At 41.6% G+C, this 20,452-nt stretch overlaps 1 protein-coding gene across 3 annotated transcripts in view; it reads left to right on the forward strand.

Annotated features, from left to right (window-relative positions):
• The window catches only part of LOC129853764 (golgin subfamily A member 7-like), a 40,973-nt gene that overhangs the window by 6,672 nt on the left and 13,849 nt on the right, over positions 1-20,452 (forward strand). For all 3 annotated transcript variants that reach the window (XM_055920141.1, XM_055920140.1, XM_055920142.1), the window contains exons 2-3: positions 6,601-6,726; positions 14,578-14,730. In XM_055920141.1, coding sequence (XP_055776116.1) covers positions 6,601-6,726; positions 14,578-14,730 — 279 coding nt within the window. The remainder of the gene's footprint in view (positions 1-6,600; positions 6,727-14,577; positions 14,731-20,452) is intronic.

The raw sequence follows: 20,452 nt of genomic DNA on the forward strand, positions 1-20,452 counted from the left end.
AGGCATAGCACACCAACATCAAAACCTCATTCCAACTGTAAAGTATGGTGGAGGGAGCGTCATGGTTTGGAGCTGCTTTGCTGCCTCAGGGCCTGGACAGCTTGCTATCATTGTCGGAAAAATTAATTCCCAAGTTTATCAAGACATTTTGCAGGAGAATGTTAGGCTCTGTCCTCCAATTGAAGATCAACAGAAGTTTGATGCAACAGGACAACGACCCAAAACACAGAAGTAAATCAACAACAGAATGGCTACAACAGAAGAAAATACGCCTTCTGGAGTGGCCCAGTCAGAGTCCTGACCTCAACCCGATTTGAGATGCTGTGGCATGACCTCAAGAGAGCAGTTCACACCAGACATCCCAAAAATATTGCTGAACTGAAACGGTTTTGTAAAGAGGAATGGTCCAAAATTCAGTCAACCAGTTATTAAATCCAAGGTTTCACATACTTTTCCCACCCTGCACTGTGACTGTTTACACGGTGTGTTCAATAAAGACATGAAAGCGTATAATTGTTTGTGTGTTATTAGTTTAAGCAGACTGTGTTTGTCTATTGTTGTGACCAAGATCAGATAAAATTTTATGACCAATTTATGCAGAAATCCAGGTAATTCCAAAGGGTTCACATACTTTTTCTTGCCACTGTACATACATACATACATGCATGCATACAGTACCAGTCAAACGTTTGGACACACCTACACATTACAGGGGTTTTCTTTATTTTTTTACTATTTTCTACATTGTAGAATAATAGTGAAGACATCAAAACTATGAAATAACACATATGGAATCATGTAGTAACCAAAAAAGTGTTAAACAAAATATATTTTACTTTTGAGATTCTTCAAAGTAGCCACCCTTTGGCTTGTTAATTTGTGGAATTTCTTTACTTTGAGCCAATGCATTTGAGCCAATCAGTTGTGTTGTGACGACAAGATAGGGGTGGTATACAGAAGATAGCCCTAAGGCACAACTGTTAATTGAAATGCATTCCAGGTGACTACCTCATGAAGCTGGTTGAGAGAATGCCAAGAGTGTACAAAGCTGTCAAGGCAAAGGGTGGCTATTGGAATAATCTCAAATATAAAATATATTTTGATTTGTTTACCACTTTTTTTGGTTACTACATATATTATTTCATAGTTTTGATGTCTTCACTATTATTCTACAATGTAGAAAATTGTAAAAATAAAGAAAAACCCTTGAATGAGTAGTTGTTCTAAAAGCTTTGACCAGCAGTCTGTGAATATATATATATATATATATTTTGTGTGTATATAGTCGGAAGTTTACATACACCTTAGCCAAAATACATTTAAACTCAGTTTTTCACAATTCCTGACATTTAATCGTCGTAAAAATTCACTGTCTTAGGTCAGTTAGTATCACCACTTTATTATAAGAATGTGAAATGTCAGAATAATAGTAGAGAGAATGATTTATTTCAGGTTTTATTTCTTTCATCACATTCCCAGTGGGTCAGAAGTTTACATACACTCAATTAGTATTTGGTAGCATTGCCTTTAAATTGTTTAACTTGGATCAAACATTTGGGGTAGCCTTCCACAAGCTTCCCACAATAAGTTGGGTGAATTTTGGCCCATTCCTTCTGACAGAGCTGGTGTAACTGAGTCAGGTTTGTAGGTCTGCTTGCTCGCACATGCTTTTTCAGTTCGGCTCACAGATTTTCTATGGGATTGAGGTCAGGGCTTTGTGATGGCCACTCCAATACCTTGACTTTGTTGTCCTTAAGCCATTTTGCCACAACTTTGGAAGTATTCTTGTGGTCATTGTCCATTTGGAAGACCCATTTGCGTCCAAGCTTTAACTTCCTGACTGATTTCTTGAGATGTTGCTTCAATATATCCACATAATTTTCCGCCCTCACGATGCCATCCATTTGTGAAGTGCACCAGTCCCTCCTGCAGCAGAGCACCCCCACAACATGATGCTGCCACCCCGTGCTTTAACGGTTGGGATGGTGTTCTTCGGCTTGCAAGCCTCCCTCTTTTTCCTCCAAACATAACAATGGTTATTATGGCCAAACAGTTTTATTTTTGTTTCATCAGACCAGAGGACATTTCTCCAAAAAGTACGATCTTTGTCCCCATGTGCAGTTGCAAACCGTAGTCTGGCTTTTTTATGGAGTTTTGGAGCAGTGGCTTCTTCCTTGCTGAGTGGCCTTTCAGGTTTTGTCGATATAGGACTCATTTTACTGTGGCTATAGATACTTATGTACCTGTTTCCTCCAGCATCTTCACAAGGTCCTTTGTTGTTTTTCTGGGATTGATTTGCACTTTTCGCACCAAAGTACGTTCATCTCTAAGAGACAGAACGCATCTCCTTCCTGAGCGGTATGGCGACTTCGTGGTCCCATGGCGTTTATACTTGCGTACTGTTGTTCGTATGTGTTGGGCTTTAGCTGAGGTTATTCTTTACAGAGTTAGTATATTTGTCCAGGCCTCAATTGTTCCTTGACTAACTCCATTCATTATCGTTGTCGTTAATTCTGTTAGAACTTCTAATAGTAACTGTATCCACTGGCGAATTGGGAGAGAGTGAGTCAACTTTTTTTTTTTGCGGCAGTGCTGCCTGCCAGCAGTAATCATCTCTGATTGACTGAGAGATTGTAGATGCAAAGCATTAAATATTTACATTCATGCTCCTTAACATTTATTATGTAACTTTGTCCCAGCAGCATTTAACTGCAGGGCGCTCACACATCATATGTAATTTTGAGGACATTTCATCAGTAACAAAACAAAGTTGTAGTGAGTGTAGGGCAATTCCACGTTAACAAAATGTCGCTCAGACTCAGGTTTTTTACTTTAAAAGTATGCCAAACAAAACCATTGATTACAAAGTTAAACCATACAACTATATGCACAAGGACTACTTTTAACAAGTTCCACTGACAATTTCACAAAAACACATTCTAAGAACAATGCAGATATCAAGTTTGGTAACTGAATGACTGTAAATATCACCCTCAGTTTTTTGTGATCACATATTCCAATAAAAGTTAATTTATTAATACTTCAAATTAATTACTTAATTAATACTCAGAATTAAGATTGAAAGATGTCTGCAGAAAGAATGGGGTGTCAGCTATGATATGACACCTAGAGTTTGAAACATCTATTTTGTTTAATGGAATTACAGTAAATGAAGTGGATCAACACCTGGTAACAGAATGATGGTAACGTCATGGGTCCCTGATCTGTACTATAGAGAAATGCATAATTATGAATGTCATTCTCTTCATGGTGATGTATCCTGAATAGGTAGAATAATGTAATATCCTCCTTTGCATGTTTGGTTGTTATTCCACACAATGGCTATTATTCTAATGAGCGCTGCCCCAAACAAGACCAAATTTGATGGGACTGGACCAAATCTGTACCAATAATAGACGTCAATATTTCACAAGTTTGGACATCACAGTACAGTACAGCACAGCAGAGTATAGTTCAGTCCCGTAAAATGCATTAGAGTACAATACAATAAATTATACTTTATTCTACTCTGTACAGGATAGTGTTGCACGGTATGCCGAAACTTCTGTACGTTTTCGATATTAGAACCTAAAAAACAGTTCGGTACTTCTGTCAAATGTGTCTCACGTCATCTACTGATTGAAATAGGATCAAGTCTGTCTATCAGCGCAGCCGATGTCCACTTGTAGCGCGAGACCACCGTGCTTGCGCCGCTTACCTATTGCTAGCTCTAGCCTGTCCTGAGGAACCACTTCACTCACTGGGAGTCTGGGCTACATCACACTTGAATAATGCTAAACAGCATATAGAAATGTTGCAACTGTTCACAAAACAATGTTCATTACAGGCTAAACCGGCTAAACCACTTTACAATGCAAGAAGATACCGGTAGCTTCCAGCTTTGTAGGCTAACTGTCCTTGCTAGCTTACAGCTGAAGCTAACATCAATTCAATACCCTAGTACTTTGTTAACACAAAATATTGCTGATTTCAAAATATTGCTGATTTCAAAGCTGATCGTCACCCATAAACTTTATTCATTCACTTCTTCCCACCTCATGTCTCTCCCAGTCAAGATCCTCTTTGCTCAATCCTCAAACAGAGTGAAATAGTTATGACGTCTTTTTGTAGGCAATAACTGTGCTATGGTTCGTTTGTCAAAGCCTATGGGGAAATGAATGGTGTTTTTGCATGCACACACTCCTATTAAATATGCGTTCACCTGTATTGTGAATAGACCTAGGCCACGTTTTGATTTACCCAGTTTATCAATAGACTAGAGATTTACCTTTCAAATAAATTATGACCATTATGATATGTAGTTAGGTTGATAAAAAAATCTAAGTCAAATTGATTGTATGATTTGTACAATTGATTCATTAATGCATACATTCATAAATAAAAAATGTCTAGCGTAATTATATTGAACTCAAAAGATCCGTCTGGATCAAGTGCCATTCTGTGAATTTAGCTAATACGCCTTAATTTTTCACGATACAACATTTTGGTATTGAGTATCGTGATACTAAATATGGTATCGAAGTCAAAATTCTGATATTGTGTCAACACTAGTACTATTGTATTGTACTGACCTCTACTCAACTTTTCTTTACTGAACTGTGCTGTCCAAAGGTGTGAAACAGACGTTTATGGTTGGTTCAGATTTGGATTGGCCAAATTAACAACTTTTCAATGTCCATGGACATCCGGCTTCAGTCGGCGGGGGCTCATGGGTAGGTGCCGGGAGAGGTGACATTAACTTGAGAGACTGGGAGAGAGAGAGGGAGGGGTTGTTCAGACTGTTTTTATACTCTTGCTTTAACCACATCTTGATTGAAAGAGAAAGCAAACAGTTATGAGCTGAGCATGACAGTATACAAGTGGAAGGGAGGACAGTAGCAGGTGACCCAACGGTGGATTGTCACTACTATGAATTCCCGTTGTTGCCGATTCAGTTGCAGTCATTCTGTTACATATTTTTTGGGGGGGTCATTCTGTTAGCGATTTGGTAACAGAATGACGTGTTTCAACCACTTAACAATCTGGTTTATGATTTATTATTAGTAAAAACCATATTACAAATTGGTAGGCTTACTTAGTACTTCTGTGAACTTTCATTATCCTCCCTTGTCATGAGGGAGAGATTAGAAAATATCTTCAAGAAATGTGGGTTTTTGGTAACAGAATGACAAGACTAGGCAATATTTCTTCAACTTACAGAAGGCAATTTTTTTCTGCAAAATAAAAATGTTGGCAAGGTCTTTACTTCAACAAACTATTGTGTTTTGATGTATTGCTAATACCTTCTTAAGCCCTTTTTCTGCTAGCCATTTTTTTAAGCCCCATTTTTCATCTGTTCGAACAGAAATCAAAGCAGTTGCCATTTCTAATATTTAGGATGGAAAATGCTTGAAATATTTATATGCCTCTATCTAAAAAATATAGACGTTTAGCTTTCATTTGACACAATCTGATGTGTTCCTATGTTACTGCTCAAGTCTTTTTTTTTTTTTTTTAACATAGAAATGCCTTTATGCTACAGTAGTCTGAGACACTACTGTAGCTTCAGTGTGGTTTATGAAGGACCTCACAAAGTATATCATTTTAGCACAGCACACTGTAGACTAATCATGATTCAGAGTCTTTGTCCCAAATGGCACCCCATTCCCTATGTAGTGCACTACTTTTTATCATGGTCCATTGGGCTCTGGTCAAAAGCAGGCACTATAAAGGGAATAGGGTGCCAGTTGGAATGCATTTGGAAAGCAATCTGAAAGCAGGCCATCGCTCCCACTCCGCTGGGGGTCACTTAGGTTGATGGTCTCCCAGTCTGGTTGTGGTTTCCATTATAAAACATGTTAAAGTTATGAATGATTAACGTTAGCCGTCCTAACTCATTGCCTTCTTGTTCGATCAGATAATAGGGTGGTGTTCCATGTCATTTGTTTCCTTATACTGGTGTTTAAGCATTGCCTAGTCTAATTTGTGATTTAATAGGTTACACATTTTGTTTTCAACAGTCCTCCATTTGTCAGCATTCATTATCTATCAGTGTTCCTGTTTAATATAAAACAAGCTGCAGGGCAGCCATGGAATCCACTCCCTACTGCATTGTAATCTTTGCAACAAGAAACTGCAATCTGTTTTGCAGTCTGCAAAAAATGGCTGCCATTTTATTTGATTTACAAATCAATCAAATTGTGTTTGTCACATGAGTTAAAAAGTAAGGGGGAGGGGAAAAGTAAATAGTAACACAATAAAATTACAGTAATGAGGCTATATACAAGGAGTACTGGTACCAAGTCAATATGCAGGGGTACAAGGTAATTGAGGTATGTACATGTAGGTAGGGGTAAAAGTGACAGAATAGGGCTGTCAGTTAAACAAATTAATTATGCTTGTTGATATGGTAGTTTGTTCCAGCTACTTCATGCCAACAGATGTTGAATAGATTTGGCTAATAGGCAAAATATTTTTTTTGTCGTAGAAATTCAAATTGTCTGGCTGTGTCCTAGACCTAAACATGAATACATTTTTTGTTAAATCCTCACTGAGCTCTTCAACTAGCCTAAAGCCCATTTTCCCTCTCCTTCCTTCCAGACTCACAGCTTGCAGGATATGAGGCAGCAGGCGGCTATCGCTGCCAAAGTGTTCATCCAGAGAGACTACACCAACGGCACTGTCTGCCAGTTCCAGACCAAGTTCCCTTCTGAACTGGAGACCAGGGTACGCTAAAGCACTCTGATAACACTGTGATCTGAGCATATATGCATAGTGTCTCAGAGTAGGAGTGCAGATTTAGGATCAGTTTGTCCTTTTTAGATAACAATGAATACATTTGCATGGATAGGCAGGACCTGATCCTAGATCAGCACTCCACCTGATCTGCAAAGCCTTCTTGCAAGATCTATTTGATGGACCAGACAGACATCAGGGCTCTACAGTGTGACAATTTTACTCGCATATGCGCCTAAATAATTTGCTGTGCTGATCTAATTTGCTGTGCTGATCTTGCTATTTAGGAGCACCAGTGCGCCTAGAAAACGTAAGGATTCTATCTTCAATACCTCATTGTGCTCCTAAATGTCTTTGTGTGCGCCTACATTTTTCAACTTAGACGCACACGTGCACCTTGTAAAAAAGGTCAGCGTAGAGCCCTGGACATATAACATGTTTCTTTCCCGTGTCCAGCTCCTGCAGATATACAGTGCATTTGTAAGGTATTCAGACCTCTTGACTTTTTCTGCATTTTGTTACATTACAGCCTTATTCTAAAATGTATTAAATTGTTTTTTTCCTTCTCATCAATCTACACACTACCCTATAATGACAAAGCAAATGTATTAAAAATAAAAAACTGCTATCACATTTACATAAGTATTGTCAGCAGCAATTACAGCCTCGAGTCTTCTCTGGTATGACGCTACAAGCTTAGCACACCTGTATTTGGGGAGTTTCTCCCATTCATCTCTGCAGATCCTCTCAAGCTCTGTCAGGTTGGATGGGGAGCGTCACTGTAAAGATATTTCAGGTCTCTCCAGAGATGTTCAATCCGGTTCATGTCAGGTCTTTGGCTCGGCCACTCAAGGACTTGTCCCAAAGCGACTCCTGCGTTGTCTTGGCTGTGTGCTTAGGGTCGTTGTCCTGTTGGAAGGTGAACCTTCCCCCCCAGTCTGAGGTCCTGAGCGCTCTGGAGCAGGTTTTCATCAAGGATCTCGCTGTACTTTGCTCTGTTCATCGTTCCCTCAATTCTGACTAGTTTCCCAATCCCTGCCGCTGAAAAACATCCCCACAGCATGATGCTGCCACCACCATGCTTCACTGTAGGCATGGTGCCAGGTTTCCTCCAGAAGTGACACTTGGCATTCACGCCAAGGAGTTCAATCTTGGTTTCATCTGACCAGAGAATCTTGTTTCTCAAGGTCTGAGATTCCTTTAGGTGCTTTTTGGCAAGCTCCAATCAGGCTATCATGTGCCTTACTGAGGAGTGGCTTCCGTCTGGTCACTCTACCATAAAGGCCTATTTGTGGAGTGCTGCAGAGATGGTTGTCCTTCTGGAAGGTTCTCCCATCTCCACAGAGGAACTCTGGAGCTCTATCAGAGTGACCATTGGGTTCTTGGTCACCTCCCTGACAACGACCCTTCTCTCCCGATTGCTCAGTTTGGCCGGGCGGGCAGCTCTAGGAGAGTCTCGGTGGTTCCAAACTTCTTCCATTTTAGAATGATGGAGGCCACTGTATTCTTAGATCTTCAATGCTGCAGAATTTTGTTGGGGCCTCGACAAAATTCCTTCGACCTCATGACTTGGTTTTTGCTCTGACATGCACTGTCAACTGTGGGACCTTTATATAGACAGGTGTGTGCCTTTCCAAATGATGTCCAATTAATTGAATTTATCACAAGTGGACTCCAATCAAGTTGTAGAAACATCTCAAGGATGATTCATGGAAACAGGATGCACCTGAGCTCAATTTCGAATCTCATTGCAAAGGGTCTGAAAACTTTCTTATTTTTAATACATTTGTTAAAATGTTTAAAAACCTGTTTTCGCTTTGTCGTAATGGGGTGTTGTGTGTAGATTGATGAGGGGGGAAAATGATGTAACCCATTTTAGAATAATGCTGTAACGTCACAAAATGTGGAAAAAGTCAAGGGGTCTGAATGCTTTCTGAATCTCTCATGTCCTGTTAGTTAGAGCCGTGTGGGGTTAGCAGAAGGCTAGGAGCAGAAAACATCATGTGCAGCTGACGACTCCAATACACTTTCCACTGATCTAGAATTTACCCTTTATCCTGTTATGCTTGAGCGCAGAGACTGGTTTAAAAAACAGTATTTGGTAATGATCCAAGGAATGGAATGAAGCAGGTCCATGAGGAAAACTGACTCCTCCTGTTCCATGCCCACATAAAAAAATGTGCTGCTAGCTAAATGTGGTGTTGGGGGGGGGGGGGGGGGGGGGTGACATTCATGTGTCACATGAAAAGAGTAGCTTTACAATGCAGCTTTTGGGTTTAATGGCACTTCCCTCTTGATTGGGTGGTCTCTCTTTGGCACACTTGTTTTCCTGTAGGATGCACTACACATACCACTGCTGAAGAAATACAGCGTGCTACTCCTCAGGGAGTCCATCCACAGCTACAGTGCCTCATCATAAAAAACCTTTCCAACATTTCTCCCATCCCCTTGCTAGCATAGTATATCATAGGCAATGTACTGCCAAACGTTTTAAGTGAGCTTGTTCTTTTTTTATACAGTCATATTTATTTCACCGTGTCAAGATTTTCTTTTCTTTCTTTTTCAAATCTCAGGAGTGACAAAATACCTCATCAATTTAATAAAATACTTAATTTTATTCAACTTTGGATTCATGTTGGTCTTTAGCTGGAATAGATCATGGGGCAGCACATTGTGTTGATGATTTTCACCTCTATTTAAGGTTATTTAGTTGTTGTTCTTTTCTATCTTAAGTTTAGGTAGAAGAAAATGTCTGGAAAATTGTATATTGTATTTGGCAGATAGCTAGCCAGACCTGCCAGGGACAGTGAAATAAATTGATAATGCTGTCAAATTTTCTCCACATCCAATTTGCACATGTTGACCTTTACCTTTTTTTCCCTTCACATTCACAGATCTACAGTAGATCGCTCGACGCAAAGTAGGCCAAATAAGTTGTTTAAGATGGTATCTGGGTCATTCCACCACAAAAAGCACAAGAAAGAGGATTTTGACTCCCACCATCTCAGAATCTTCTGAAATCGTTTCTGTAGTTATTTTGTTGAAATATAATTTGATCTCTGATTAAATTAAGCGAATTGATTACACCCAAATTGGTCATTTTAACCTTTAGGATTCACATAATATTAAATGATGAGCTCCCGAGTGGCGCAGTGGTCTAAGCCACTGCATCTCAGTGCTATAGGCGTCACTACAGACACCCTGGTTTGAATCCAGGCTGTATCACAACCGGCCGTGATTGGGAGTCCCATAGGGCTTTGGCTGGTGTAGGCCGTCATTGTAAATAAAAATATCTTCTTAACTGACTCCCCTAGTTAAACAAAGGTTACATTTAAATATATATAGATATGTATACAATATCATTACATTATGTTTGAAGCTGCGACTTCGATTGTTCATTCATAATGTGTCATGTATTCTCAGTGAATTTGAAGTAGCTTTCATTTCCCCCCATAAATAAGTGTGAAAGTACCTTGTTTTGCCACCTCTAGATGCCGCTGTTCCTGCTATTGCCACACCGTTTTATCTGCACTGATCAAAAATATAAATGCATTATGTTAAGCATCGGTCCCATGTTTCATGAGCTGAAATAAAAGATCCCAGAAATGTTCCATATGCACAAAAAGCGTATTTATCTAATTTTGTGCACAAGTTTGTTTACCTCGATGTTAGTGAGCATTTCTCCTTTGCCAAGATAATCCATCCACCTGACAGGTGTGGCATATCAAGAAGCTGATTAAACAGCATGCACCTTGTGCTGGGGACAAAAAAAGCCATCAGCATGCCCCAGATGTCTCAAGTTTTGAGGGAGTGTGCAATTGGCATGCTGACTGCAGGAATGTTCACCAGAGCTGTTGCCAGATAATTTAATGTTAATTTCTCTACCATAAGCTGCCACAGTGTTGTTTTAGAGAATTTGGCAGTACATCCAACTGGCCTCACAACCGCAGACCAACTGTAACCACGCCAGCCCAGGACCTCCACATCCAGCTTCTTCACCTGTGGGATCTTCTGAGACCAAACACCAGGACAGCTAATGAAACTGTGGGTTTGCACAACCGAAGAACTTCTGCACAACTGTCAGAAGCCATCTCAGCGAAGCTCATCTGCGTGCTCCTCATCCTCACCAGGGTCTTTACCTGACTGCAGGTCGGCGCCATAACCGACTTCAGTTGGCAAATGCTCACCTTCAATGGCCGCTGGCACGCTGAGGAAGTTAGCTCTTTACGGATTAATCTCGGTTTCAACTGTACCGTGCAGATGGCAGACAGTGTTTTGTGTTGTGTGGAAGAGCGGTTTGCTGATGTCAACAGAGTGCCCCATGGCATGGTTATGTTATGGGCAGGCATAAGCTACGGACAACAAACACAACTGCATTTTATCGATGGCAATTTGAATGCACAGAGATACGGTGATGTGATCCTGAAGCCCGTTATTGTGCAATTCATTCGCCGCCGGCCTCATGTCGTACACAATTCCTGGAAGCAGAAAATGTTCCAGTTCTTCCATGGCCTGCATACTCACCAGACATGTCACCCATTGAGCATGTTTGGGATGCTCTGGATCAACGTGTACGATAGCATGTTCCAGTTCCCACCAATAGGTATCTGTGACCAGCAGATGCATATCTGTATCCCCAGTCGTGTGAAGTCCATAACATTAGGGCCTAATGGATTTATTTCAATTGACTGATTTCCTTATATGAACTGTATCTCAGGAAAGTCTTTAGAAATTGTTGCATGTTGTGTTTATACTTTTGTTCAGTATATTTTTCTGCTATCTCTTATTAAATTAAATCACAATTTTCTCTGCAACTTTGGGTAGAAAACCAATAGTTTATGTTCATGATGGAAATAAATTGTGTGGTTATCCTCACTATTCAAGCCAGTCCACAATGAAACTAATTCAGTTTATTCTTCTCTTAGGCTAGGCAGGAAATGGCCCCTGTATGTGTGGTTTATTCCCCTTTGGAAAAGTTTGGGATTATTAAGACATGGGATGGGCAACTGGCGGACCGTGGACCAATTGTTGAGCGTTAGGTGCAATTTAGAAATTTGGTTGTGCATCCAACAGTTTTTCTCTTGTTATGTCAGTCACTGTGACATAACAAGTGGTGTTGGAGGGCCAGTAGGAGGCACTCTTTCCTCTGGTCTAAAAAATATCCCAATGCCCCAGGGCAGTGATTGGGGACACTGCCCTGTGTAGGGTGCCGTCTTTCGGATGGGACGTTAAACGGGTGTCCTGACTCTCTGAGGTCATTAAAGATCCCATGGCACTTATCGTAAGAGTAGGGGTGTTAACCCCAGGGTCCTGGCTAAAATTCCCAATCTGGCCCTCAAACCATCATGGCCACCTAATCATCCCCAGCTTACAATTGGCTCATTCATCCCCCTCCTCTCCCCTGTAACTATTCCCCAGGTCGTTGCTGCAAATGAGAACGTGTTCTCAGTCAACTTACCTGGTAAAATAACGGTAAAATAAAAAATAAAAAAATAAAAAACTGACAGTCACTCAATCAACCCATGTCAACAATTTTTTTTTTAGATTGGTAAATTAGTCTAGCGGCCAGTTATCTAAACTTCTAGTAATCATGGTACAATGAAGCGATTGAGCGGGTGTCCCATTGACTAACAAAATCAATCTCACTCATATCATATTAAACTGCAACAACAAAAAATTCTCTACCCTATGGCCAAAATGTTGAATTGTAGGAAATTAGCTAATTAGTTCCAATTGTTTGTGGCCCCCTCTATCAAAGTTGCGCTTCCCTCAGTTAGACCATTCCTGGTGAGCAAGCAAACCATTAGACTACAGCAGTTCTAATGGTTTCGATGGGTCTTCAATGGGAAAAGTCCCAAACACACACTGTATAGTGTTGTAATGGAATTGGGTCGGGTTTAATGTTAAATGTCACTTATCACACAACATATATTTAAAAAAAAAAACATAAGACTGCCATGAAATGGAGTAGTCACAACATTTAGTAACTGCCCATTTCTCCAGGAGATGTTTGGCTTTATATGAGAATTGCACCATATGGAAAGCCCTCTCAGAGAGCTGCCACTTGATGAACTATTCAAAGAGAGCTTGATTAAAGCATTAGGTTGCTAAGAGAAGGACAAACTAAATTGCTTTCATGGAAGACTGACTTGACTTGTGAGGATGACCACATAATATATTTTCATCATGAGCAAAAGCTATTGATTTTCAACCCACATTTGCAAAGAAAATGTTGTGATCCATTTGATAAACACAAGAGACCAACAAAATGGATAAAAGGGTGTGGCGGTAGCAGGAACAGTGATATCTTGTGGGCAAAGCCTGGTACTTTCACACTAATCTTTGAGGAAAAATGCAATGGCAAATTTCAATGGCTACTTCAATTGCTAATTTCTTTAAGATTTTTTGGGATTCCTCGAATCTTAATCATTGTTAAGAGGTTTGTTCCAAATCGAATGTTGGGACTATACTATTTATTGAATATTATATGAATACTATAAATTGAAATGGCCAATTAGCTTATTTAGAATCATTCCTGCAATATTATTTTAACTACAGAAACCATTTCAGAACAATCTGAGATGGTGGGTGACATGGCACGATTAATCTATCGTCTAATACTACTACCGTAGCACATGCTTCCTAAAGTGCACATCCACACTTTTAAAATCACAGCATCTAACGTAATGGAAAAATGCTCAGACGAAGGAGAAATGTGGTTTGAATCCCAGCCTTCAGATGGGGAAATTAGAGGGATAACAAAGACTCCTCACGGCGGGCACCAAATATGCCTAAGACCACTGATCTGTTGGAGCTTGTTGTTACATTCCTTGGGCACATGGGAGCATAACTTGGAGGCTGTTCAGAGGCACAGAAGGCCTGGCTGCTCCTCTCATCTGGTCTGGTCTGCAGTCCGCTCTCTCAGGCTGTGTCCCAAATGGTACCCTATTCCCTATAAAGTGCACTACTTTTGACTATAGCTCTATGGGCCCTGGTCAAAAGTAGTACTCTATATAAGGTGCCGTTTGGGATGCAACTCACTCTCCATTAGGCCTGCTCAGGAGACCAGAGTGGAGACTCGCGCCAACACTCAGTCAAAACACCCTTCACTACTTCCAGTGGTCCAACAGCCCTTGGCCTCCCCTCAGTGGAGCAGGCCTGACCTGACGTGATGAGTGAATGTTAGTGTTAGCCAGCCCTTAGTTCCACTCTGTCCGGAATTAGGGAGTGTAATGGCTTCAACTCTGTCGGAGCCACATTGCATCTCTCATATCAGCAACACTAGACCTATCATCACCAGATTGATGGAAACACTGGGAAAGTTTTTTTTTTTACTAGCTAGTCTCTGCCTGTAGATAAGGAGAGACAGTCAGATTCCTCACTAGAGGTTTTGGTGTCTCCTGCTGCGGTATAAAGTGAAAACATGTGGTGAGCACACGGCCAAGGCATCCTAATTATTTTGCCAAAAGTGGAGAGAGATGCAGCATTCTCTGATTAAAAACACGATTCGAATCAAACCACTCATCATTTATACCGAGGATGAAAAGAATGTATAATTAACTTTCCATTTGTTAGATGTCTAACACTCCATTTGATCATCTAAAATAGTAACTATGTGATGTATTTTTCTATCTTGATTGCCTTCCTTTAGATCTCACCATGTGTATCATCCTCAGAAACAGTTTTGGATTTTACTTGGGTTGCTTTCCAAATGGCACCCCTATTCCCTCTATAAAGTACACAACTTTTGACCAGAGCCTTATGAGCCCTGGTCAAAAGTAGCGCACTATATTGGAAATAGGGTGCTATTTGAGACACAACTTGATTGGTCGTGTGTTTCAGATTGACAAGCAGCAGTTTGAGGAGACGGTGAGGACGCTGAACAACCTGTATGCTGAGGCAGAGAAGCTGGGAGGCTCGTCGTATCTGGAAGGCTGTCTGGCCTGCCTCACAGCTTACACTATCTTCCTCTGTATGGAGACACACTACGAGAAGGTGAGAGACCTTCACTAATACACACAACTAGGGTTGCAAAATTCTGTTAACTTTCTCAAAATTCCCAGGTTTTCCCAAAATTCTGGTTGGAAAATTCCCGGAATCAGAAGAGAATAAGCAGCAAATGCAGAATCCTCCAAGCAGGATTTCTGGAAAACCTGGGAATTTGGGGAAACATACTGGAATTTTGAAACTCTACACAACTTAATGTGTGCTGACTACAAAGCTAGTGCTGACTAGGTAGAGCCAATGTGTTGTACAAAAATACACCCAAGTAATGCTTTGGAATTCTCTGAATTAGATTGTGGACCAACACTCTAGAATAGATTGAATATATTGTAAGCTAATCAGCAGCCATTTTCTGGAGTCAGACAGAAATGCCCCCTCATAGAAATTGCTTGGTATTATAAGTGCATTTTGATCACACATTGAAGGCCTCTATTACTGTCATGTTATCCATCAAGATATTTGGTCAATGGGTTTAGCTTTCATGTTGCAAGTTAGTCATTTTGAATTAGTAGGGGGGAACCCAAACCAGTACAGTGATCACATTTCATGGAAGTTGAAATGAGATGTGAGGTATTAATATGATTAGTGGCAAAGAGCAGTACAGCTCTAACAATAGTGCCCATACAAGAAGATATATACATCATCTAATATGTGATTTTAACATTTAGAGTGAGTATACTGTTACTACACAAAAGCCTTTTTTCAGATCCAGCTCTACCGGTTGGCACATACAGTGGTTGCTCCACTAAAAGTTTTGTGATTATGCTGCGGTACATCGAGGTAATTTGTGGTTTAGTACGGTACCCTGCGTCACCACTTCATTGCTCCAGACCAGCGCAAAGGGGAGTTAGAGCACTGATTATGCTTTTGGGTCCTTCTGTGTCTCTGACAATGAAATGGGCGACATAAACCTAAATAGAAACTGATAATTGTGCACGACTTCAGTATTACTTACTAAAACTGTTGTTACACTACGGTCTAAGGCAGTGCAAGCTGTCTTGCTACAGATGCTGGTTCAATACCCGTGCCGGCCTCGACTGGGAGACCGATGAGATGACTGTAGGTTTTTGGTTTCTCTCCCTCTAAAAACAGAAATAAATGATTCTAAATAACAAACTGGCTTTATTTACAAATTAGTAGCAATATCTCACCCCATGTTCAAGAATAGCCTTTTTCTCGCTCATTTTAAATTATTTGAAAACGAAATCATCTCAAAATATCATATAATTATTTATTTTTTTAAATCGATTGTTAATTTAGTATGATAAAGAAGCCCCTTGGATATTCTCACAGATATATTATTAACCCTGTTATTGGCAGGACAATATATATCGGCCATGGCTCCCGAGTGGCGCACAATGGGATTGCCTTGCAGTTCTCCTGCTGTATCCACTGAAAATGTGCGAGGTTCAAGGCACGAGGGCAGGGGGCACAGGATGGGCCGCAGAGCCGCGCACAGAAGACAGACTCTGCCCATGGGGAACAGAGGAGGGACGGCGGGTGGACCCCCACCCCGCCACACTGGGAGCAGCACTTTAAGGGGCATTGCATTAATAATGGCGCTGACTAGGGAAACGTTCCGCTGTTCTAGCAGGCAGCTGGACAATAGACTTGCCTAGATGGAGGGTAGGGGGAGAATTCTATCGTCAAATGTATTTCTAAGTTACGTTCTAAGTTAAGTAGCATTATTATTATGTATCACATACGACCGTGATCGGGTGTCCCATAGGGGGGCGCACAATTGGCCCAGCATTTATCTCCCTCTAAATATAGAAATAAATGTTTTGGCCTTTACAAATATTATTTTGGCCTTAATTCAGATTACAATCTCTCACTTTCGAAATAACCTCCAAAATATCGTTATATATTATCAAGTTGATGGCCGGCACCTACATAAAGCTGAGTGACTCACTCATTCATGGCTTTGGATCAAAATAAATAGTTTAGTTTATTAATTCGACCATTTAAAAAACACTGCACTACACTGCAATTTTTACAGGACGAACCACTGCACAACCATATAGGAATTGGTTTATTCCTGTGATGCATTGACTTAGGCTCCTCGTGGAGTCATATAAAATCAAATGTATTTATAAAGCCCTTTTTACATCAGCTGATGTCACAAACTGCTTATACAGAAACCCAGCCTAAAACCCCAAACAGCAAGCAATGCAGATGTAGAAGCACGTTGGCTAGGAAAAACTCCCTAGAAAAGCAGGAACCTAGAGAGGAACCAGGCTCTGAGGAGTGGCCAGTCTTCTTCTGGCTGTGCTGGGTGGAGATTATCAGAGTACATGGCCATTAAAACCAGATCGTTCTTCAAGATGTTCAAATGTTCATAGATGACCAGCAGGGTCAAATAATAGTCACAGTGGTTGTAGAGGGTACAAAAGGTGAGCACCTCAGGAGTAAATGTCAGTAGGCTTTTCATAGCCGAGCATTCAGAGGTCGAGACAGCAGGTGCAATAGGGTGAGAGAAGGAGGGAGAAAGAGAGAGAGAGGGTCGAAAACAACAGTTCCTGGACAAGGTAGCACGTCCGGCTAACAGGTCAGGGTTCCATAGCCGCAGGCAGAACAGTTGAAACTGGAGCAGCAGCACGACAAGGTAGCACGTTAGCACATCTGGTGAACAGGTCAGGGTTCCATAGCCACAGGCAAAACAGCAGAAACTGGATCAGCATAGAGAGAGAGTGCATACTTAAGTTCACACAGGACAACAGGTAAGACAGTAGAATTTCACCAGATAGGACAGACTGACCCTATCCCCCCAGCACATAGACTATTGCAGCATAGAGACTGGAAGCTGAGACAGGAGGGTGACACACCCCTCCTAGGGACAGCATGAAAGAGCACTAGTAAGCCAGTGACTCAGCCCACGTAATAGGGTCAGCGGCAGAAGATCACAGGGGAAAGAGGGGAGCTGGCCAGGCGCAGGCAGCAAGGGCGGTTCGTCACTCCAGTGCCTTGCCGTGCACCCCAATAAGAAATACGTGTTATGTCCCATTAATCTCTCCTTCCTCCTGAATTGTGCCAGTGTTTAATTACATCAACAATATTTTAGGACGAAAAATACTCGTCAACCACCTATTTTTCCTGATTAAAACTATAATGATAAAGAGACGAAATGCCCCTGGAAAAAACAAAATATTGCAAATTACTTTTCATTTTAGTCAACGGAAAATGTGATGAGACGTGAATTCCACGTCTGACTAATGGACATTAGTTTGAAATGAAGCTCCTTTTCGTTTGTTTTGTCCAATCATAAGCATGCATGCATGCATGGAGTATATTTCATGTCAATTCGGACAATGAGAGAATTGCATCTTTCAGTTGTGCGGTCTGATTGAGCTGATCTGCCCAGCTCTCCCACACAGATCCCAGGCGGTCACTTCCGTCACTTGTCAATCTTTTGAACTGATGCAAAGCCAGGATACCTCAACTAGAGACAATGTTTACTCTCTTACGTTCATGTAGGCTATTTTTGTTTTAATCACATCAAATCACATTTATTTATATAGCCCTTCTTACATCAGCTGATATATCATAGTGCTGTACAGAGACCCAGCCTAAAACCCCAAACAGCAGCAATGCACGGTGGCTAGGAAAAACACCCTAGAAAGGCCAAAACCTAGGAAGAAACCTAGAGAGGAACCAGGCTATGATGGGTGGCCAGTCCTCTTCTGGCTGTGCCGGGTGGAGATTATAACAGAACATGGCCAAGATGTTCAAATGTTCATAAATGACCAGCATGGTCAAATAATAATAATCACAGTAGTTGTCGAGGGTGCAACAAGTCAGCACCTCAGGAGTAAATGTCAGTTGGCTTTTCATAGTCGATCATTGAGAGTATCTCTACCGCTCCTGCCGTCTCTAGAGAGTTGAAAACAGCAGGTCTGGGACAAGTAGCACGTCCGGTGAACAGGTCAGGGTTCCATAGCCGCAGGCAGAACAGTTGAAACTGGAGCAGCAGCACGGCCAGGTGGACTGGGGACAGCAAGGAGTCATCATGCCAGGTAGTCCTGAGGCATGGTTCTAGTGCTCAGGTCCTCCGAGAGAAAGAAAGAGAGAATTAGAGAGGGCATACTTAAATTCACACAGGACACCGGATAAGACAGGAGAAATACTCCAGATATAACAGACTGACCCTAGCCCCCCAACACAAACTACTGCAGCATAAATACTGGAGGCTGAGACAGGAGGGGTCAGGAGACACTGTGGCCCCATCCGATGACATTAGAAGCTCTGTTTCCCATGTGCGCTGTTATTCATTCATCTATGTTGCCGCTTTTTCGCCGTGGTCCGCAAATGCGAGTTGCAGTTGCTTTTTTCCTATGGCAAAAACAAATTTGTTAAATATTAGGAGTACAGGAATACTTCTGGCATTTTTGCAAAGCTCAAATTCTCTTCTGTTCAAGGAAACCAGTGTTATTTACCCCCTTGATTATAATGGGGAGAAAATCTGAGCTGTAAATTGTTTCCAAGATGGCGTAGCAGTCAGACGTCTTTCCCTTTGTTCTGTCGTGTCCCTTGTATATATCTTTTTATATATTTTTCTTCGCATATCATTTTAAAATATTTTCCTAAACCTCAACTTCTAAATACTCTCAACCCACCTCACCCAATGTGGCGTGGATCTGTTTTTTTTCTAAAGTATTTCTATTTACTTCGGATCTGGAATCCCTCAACTGAAGCTAGCCAGCTACCAACTACCAGTCAGTAAACCACTGCTAGTGGTCACCAGCTAACCTTTAGCTCGGAAAGCTCTTGCCAGTTCGTACAACGTGACTCAAACAAGAGCATAACGGACCTATTTTTCTCTCCATATCCCCGGATTCCTACCGCAAACTCTGAACCTTTTCATCTGGATCTTCTCAACTAGCTAACCGCAATCCCGGGTGACTACTCCTGGCTAGCGTTTCCATCCCGGCGCAAGCACCAATTAACCTGAAGCTAGCCCGGCTAGGGCTCCTGGGCTACCACCGAATCTCACTCCTGGGCTACGATATCCGGACCCCTTCTACTGCCGGTACTGGGCACGGAACCCTGCCGATCCTCTACGACTGGAATACCGACCCCTCAGGCGCGACGTCCACTGAAGGCCCATTCTGCTAACCGTGGCCTGCTAGCTATCTAGAGTTACTTGGAACCCTACAAATCCACGACTGGTCTATCAACGTCACCGCACAAGGAGGCAAAAACAGACTTTCCTCAATCGCGACGTCCCCCAAAGGCCCTTCTGCTAACTTGCAAGCCCCGGTCTGCTAACTGTTAGCTTGCTAGCCCCGGTCTGCTAACTGTTAGCTTGCTAGCCCAGGTCTGCTAATTGCTAGCTTATTAGCCCCGGCCTACTAAGTGCTAGCTTGTTAGCCCCGGCCTGCTAACTGTCTGAATCGCCATGTCCCGAGCCAGCCCAACCACTCACTGGACCCATTTGATCACTTGGCTACGCATGCCTCTCTTTAATATCAATATGCCTCGTCCATTACTGTTCTGGTTAGTGATTACTGTCTTATTTCACTTTCGAGCCTCTAGCCCTGCTCAATATGCCTTAACCAACCATGTTGTTCCACCTCCTACATATGCGACGACATCACCTGGTTCAAACGTCTCTAGAGACTATATCTCTCTCTTCATTACTCAATGCCTAGGTTTACCTCCAATGTACTCTCTTCTTACCATACCTTTGTCTGTACACTATGCCTTGAATCTATGC

The sequence above is a fragment of the Salvelinus fontinalis genome, chromosome 4 (assembly GCF_029448725.1).
Source record: "Salvelinus fontinalis isolate EN_2023a chromosome 4, ASM2944872v1, whole genome shotgun sequence".
NCBI lineage: Eukaryota > Metazoa > Chordata > Actinopteri > Salmoniformes > Salmonidae > Salvelinus > Salvelinus fontinalis.